At 31.9% G+C, this 4,812-nt stretch overlaps 1 protein-coding gene across 2 annotated transcripts; it reads left to right on the top strand.

Annotated features, from left to right (window-relative positions):
* Nucleotides 1-6: 6 nt before the first annotated feature.
* On the top strand, nucleotides 7-1,287 carry LOC111372160. 2 transcript variants are annotated; one of them, XM_022994358.1, is made up of 5 exons: nucleotides 7-282; nucleotides 470-552; nucleotides 633-693; nucleotides 787-871; nucleotides 961-1,287. In XM_022994358.1, exons 1-5 carry the CDS (start codon nucleotides 120-122, stop codon nucleotides 989-991), a joined length of 423 nt encoding a protein of 140 aa, XP_022850126.1. In that variant the 5' UTR covers nucleotides 7-119; the 3' UTR covers nucleotides 992-1,287. The 2 variants fall into 2 exon arrangements, with proteins under 2 accessions (XP_022850126.1, XP_022850125.1); XM_022994357.1 differs by having other exon boundaries at nucleotides 787-1,110.
* The last annotated feature ends 3,525 nt before the right edge of the window (nucleotides 1,288-4,812 follow it).

The following is a 4,812-nucleotide window of genomic DNA, read 5'->3' as shown; positions in this document are numbered from 1 at the left end:
CATGTGCCACGGTAGGAATTGATAGTTTAGGTTTATATTAATTTGATTCCAGCTTTCCTTAATTTGAATTTCTTTATGATTGGATTTTGAATTGTAAATATCAGCATGATATTATAGTTATGGCCGATAATCTGTATTATACAAAATACAGGGATTATTGGTGGGTGAATTTCTCGTTTCCAATTAGAGATGACCAACATAGTCCATTTGATTGGGCCCTTTGTTCCTACTTACAAATGTCCAGTGGAGCAATTGGATCAAATACAAACCTCATGAGGCAAAGTAAGTTTATTCCCATTTAGAATAAGCATTGGATGAATAATCTATGAAATGTTCAAAATTTTGTTCTTTTTGAAATAATGCTTGCAACTTATTCAAAGCTTGCCGTTTCTTAAATATAAGTGTTCCAGTTGCACTGTTTTTGTTCATAATGAGGGTCGGATATCATTCTATAACATCATTACAAAAGAACTATGCAGATTGAATGAGAAATTTTTCTCGCACCTGAAAGGTGAACTGGGAAAACTAAGGTTTGCCATGTCAAAGACTCAGGTTTGTCTTTATAATTTTTTGATTTGGTTTCTACGAGATGAATGAGAAGAAGCAAACATCTACAGTGACTTTGTTTGTAGGAAATGGTAGACAGATTGATAGAACTGGAAGCACTCCAAAAGGCTCTGCAGGAAGGAACGGGTTTTGTCAAACACCCTAAAATTTTCGGCCAAAACATTTCTATTACAATTTTTACTCTATAAGACCTCAACCTATCTATGTCGTTCTCTGCAGAAGCCTATGATAAACTGCAAGATGAACTCGTAAACGCGAGGAAGAACTTAATGAAAATTTTGACATCAGATAATGTCAAGATACTGTATGATACTTTTCTTAGCTCGTTACAGCATAGTATTATGTTTCCTGATTTTCATTTGGTCACTTGGCGCTGGTTTGTATGCAATGCAGCTATTGGAAATGGTTTAGCAGAATGAGTTGAATAGATCCTTGTTGACACTTCTTGATGAAAATATTGTAAATGCATATCATGTTAACCAGGTGAGAGGGGTCAAATATTTTTCTATCTGATCTAGATGAATTTTCTAGAGTTGTTCTCTTTATTTATATTATTAATTGATTTTGTATTACGAATTCTTTCTAAAAAAATAAAGAATAATATATCTTTTGAAGTTTAAAGTGAAGTTAGAGAGAGGGGTTAACAGATGCCGCCTGTTACATAATTTGGTAAAAAAAAAAAAAAATCAAATTCCTGATACTACAGTCAATGGATCAATAGCAAACATATTGATAAGTTGATGTCCACTGGACGCATTCTCTTTATATTTCTAACTATTAAATTGGAGGACTGTAGATTTTAACTACTTTTCTAGATCCTAGGTAAGCAACCTGGCCCAGTGCCTGTAAAAGAAGGGGTAAGGAGGAAGGTATCGAGCCCTTTCTTTTAGGCATAGGATTCTCTCAAAACTTTGGGTTGGAGCGGAAGGGAAAATAGGATATATAACGTATCATTTTATCATTGTAATATAAATGTTTATATTTTTCTTAGTCCTTTCAAACAATCCTTCCTCCAACTTATCGAAAATTAGAAGGATTGAGACTGCATGCATTGAAGGATCAAGTGACCCCCTTGAATTCATCGGCAACTCACCGTCCTATAAACTAGGCATTAAAGTCTTTTAACTTCATCTAATCCTTACTAAATAGGATTCCTCCATAAGCTTAATAATAGGTGCTTTTCCCTGTCCATTTGTACACCATATGTAAACATCTCTTTATAAACCTGACAAATTCTTTTACAGCCTTTGAGCAGACAAGCTTTTGTTTTTGCTCCCAGCTTCCTGGTTTTAAGAACAAATTCATAGCTCATAGAATATCACAGAATTCATAGTTCTGCTATTCTTAATAGCAAATTGAACCTTGTACTAGAATTTTTCTTTTTGCATTTAGAATTCTTGATTTAATTTTTGAAATTGATTGCTCCTGGAAGTATAAAGCAGATGGCCTATATACAATCAATTATACACATCCATTGCCAATTTGATTGAAGAATTTGTTATAACCATACTGAAGGAATATGTATGGTTCACTAAAGGCGTATATAAAGCATGACTTTTCTATTTTCAGACAATAATGGATTTTTAATTTCTTGAGTTCATATGTGTATTATCTTATGGTTTTATGTAGTTTGATTGGCTACTCTAAGTATAAGTTCGTAAATGGAAGAGATGAGATGGGGATTGTTGCGTCCAATCTTTAAAATGCATGTAACTAAATGATTTCATATATAGTCATGATCTACACAAGACTCAATATTTTTTAACATGTCAATTACCTTCCAATGTATGCAATATAGAGAAAGAGTTAGACGCAAAACGTGCTACTCGAAAAGTAGAATATGCAGTTCGAGTGAAGATGAAGGAAATGATACAAAATAGGATGAAGGTAGATGAGTAACAATTCAATTATACGTTGTGAGAATTAACAGAATATCTATTTCATGAGGATGAAGAGTTATATTTTTTAGATGTGTAATAATAGATATAGACCATTTTTGCTATTGTTTTTAAATTTAGATGTAACCATACTTAGTGAATAATTTTTATTTGAGTTTTGGTGTAATATTTTGAATTCATGTCTTAATTAATTTATTGTCTTTTTGCATTTCTATGTTACTTTGAATAAGGTTATTAAAATTAATAAAATATCAATAATAAATAATTTAATTTCTTATTTAATTTGTTGAAACAAATAATATGCTTTCCCTACAAAAAATTATTTGTAGAGAAAAGCATGGCTTAGCCCACAAAATAATATGTACAATATTGTCACGATTTTTTAATTGTAGGGAAAAATATGTATATTTTATCCCATAAATATACTTTTCACACAAAAATATATTTGTATGGAAAAATAAAATTTAGCCCACAACATAATTTGTAGGGAAAGGTGATATCGTGTTGTGGGTCAAAAGTAACTTTAGTAGACGAATGATTTGTTGGGAGAAAATTTACACGACGTATTGTATTTGTCTCCAAAGAATTCGTGGGGAAAAACTTTTGCCCACAAATTTCAAAATTTTGTAGGCTAAGGTCTTTCCCCTCGACGTTTGCCCCACAAATGTGCCTACAAATTTTTTTTTCTACAAAGAATTTTCCTCACAAATAAGAACCTTTCCCTACAAATAAATTTTGTAGGGAAAACATAAAATTCTTGTAGTGAAATCCTTCTCATGTATTGAAGAACGAACTGATGGAGATAAAATCATATTTGACTTATGAAGAAAAATCGATAGAGATTCTTCAATGAGAGGTAAAACAACTTAGAAGCAAGAAAATTCCATTGGTCAAAGTACTATGGCGGAATCAATCAATATAGGAAGCCACTTAGGAAATAGAAGATGGAATGCCGATCAAAAATCTAGAACTTTTTAGGTAAGCGAATTTTAAGGACGGAATTTTTATGAATAGGGGAGGATGTAATACTCCGAACTTTACATTACACAGTTGGCCAATATGATTCATGCATTTCATACTATTTACAATGTCATTTGCATCAATTTTCCTAATTGCTGTATCTGAAAATGGTGCATTCGAATTATTAAGGTTTTAAAGATCTTTATATAGTGTTAGTATTCGACTCCATGACCTAGGTGGAGAATCTTACATTGAGATATGATAGAAAATTATGTTAATCTAGATATTGGATATTGATGTGTTAAAGAGGGTGATCTTTTCGGAATCATTATCGATAAAGTTTTTAGCTTTTAATTCGGTTAATCGTGGTTATCCTAAACCCTAACTAAGTCTTTAACATAGTTGAGACATGAGGCATGAAGTGACTTGGTCAAAATACAATACTTTAAGGTCCAGGTGACGTTATGAATGTTGAGGTGAAAATTGTTGAAGTTAGTTTCAATCGAGTAAGTAATTGAATGAACTGTTAAGGAATTAGTTCTATAAAATATGTTGGAATGTTAGGGCAAGTAAAATGGATTGTAAAAACATTAAAATAAGCCAAGGGTACTTGATTTGTACTTGCAAGGATTGGTACAAAATCATATTTTTACCACAGAAGACCACCTCATGCTTGGGATAGTTATCATTTTAACATTCAATTCCTTTATCCTTAAGGTATCCAGCATGTCTACTACCTCTTGTGTGTGTGTGTGTGTGTGTGTGTGTGTGTATATATATACACACACACACAAGTTATCCCCAATTGACCACCAATTGAAAGAGAAAGCAAAAAGGAACAAACAAAAGCTGAAACTGAATTTCTGGATAGGTAAGTTTAGCTCACGATTTTGAAGGTTGTTTTCATTGTCTTTGAGGGTATTATAATCTCTTGAGCCTCTGAAATTACTTGATATTATGTTGGGGTTGGTGTTTGGGACGTTATTATGGCAAAAAGAGTGACAAGTGTTGGAAATACATCGAGTGAAACAAGTAACGATAGAAATTTCATAGTTGCTTGATTCTACATATTCAATCCTTAATTTTGGATGATAGTAAGAGTATAACTTATATCTATCAATAGGATGTTTTAATATGCAAGAAAGAAGTATAGAAATTATTTTTAATAGCTAAGAATTTTGTTGGTGTCATACTAATACAATGGAAAATCGAAAAATTGTCACAATGAAAACTGCCTAATTTGGTATCGTGGAAAATGGACTGTTTTTTAGGCTGAAAATCTTTTAATTATCACAACTTAGAGGGAAAAAAAAAAAACAGATTATGTCCTTTACACACTTCATATAGTTCTACCTTCACATGATACTGAATTGCTTCTAAAGCTTGA

The sequence above is a fragment of the Olea europaea genome, chromosome 23 (assembly GCF_002742605.1).
Source record: "Olea europaea var. sylvestris chromosome 23, O_europaea_v1, whole genome shotgun sequence".
In the NCBI taxonomy this organism is placed as follows: Eukaryota; Viridiplantae; Streptophyta; class Magnoliopsida; order Lamiales; family Oleaceae; genus Olea; species Olea europaea.
The sequence above is the reverse complement of the archived record's forward strand: the minus strand, read 5'-3'. Positions and strand labels throughout refer to the sequence as shown.

Coding starts and splice junctions, on each gene's coding strand:
- LOC111372160 (XM_022994357.1), top strand. CDS start 120: ATGGCCGATAATCTGTATTATACAAAATACAGGGATTATTGGTGGGTG. Junction 553..632: donor TTGCCATGTCAAAGACTCAG/GTTTGTCTTTAT, acceptor CTTTGTTTGTAG/GAAATGGTAGACAGATTGAT. Junction 694..786: donor GGCTCTGCAGGAAGGAACGG/GTTTTGTCAAAC, acceptor CGTTCTCTGCAG/AAGCCTATGATAAACTGCAA.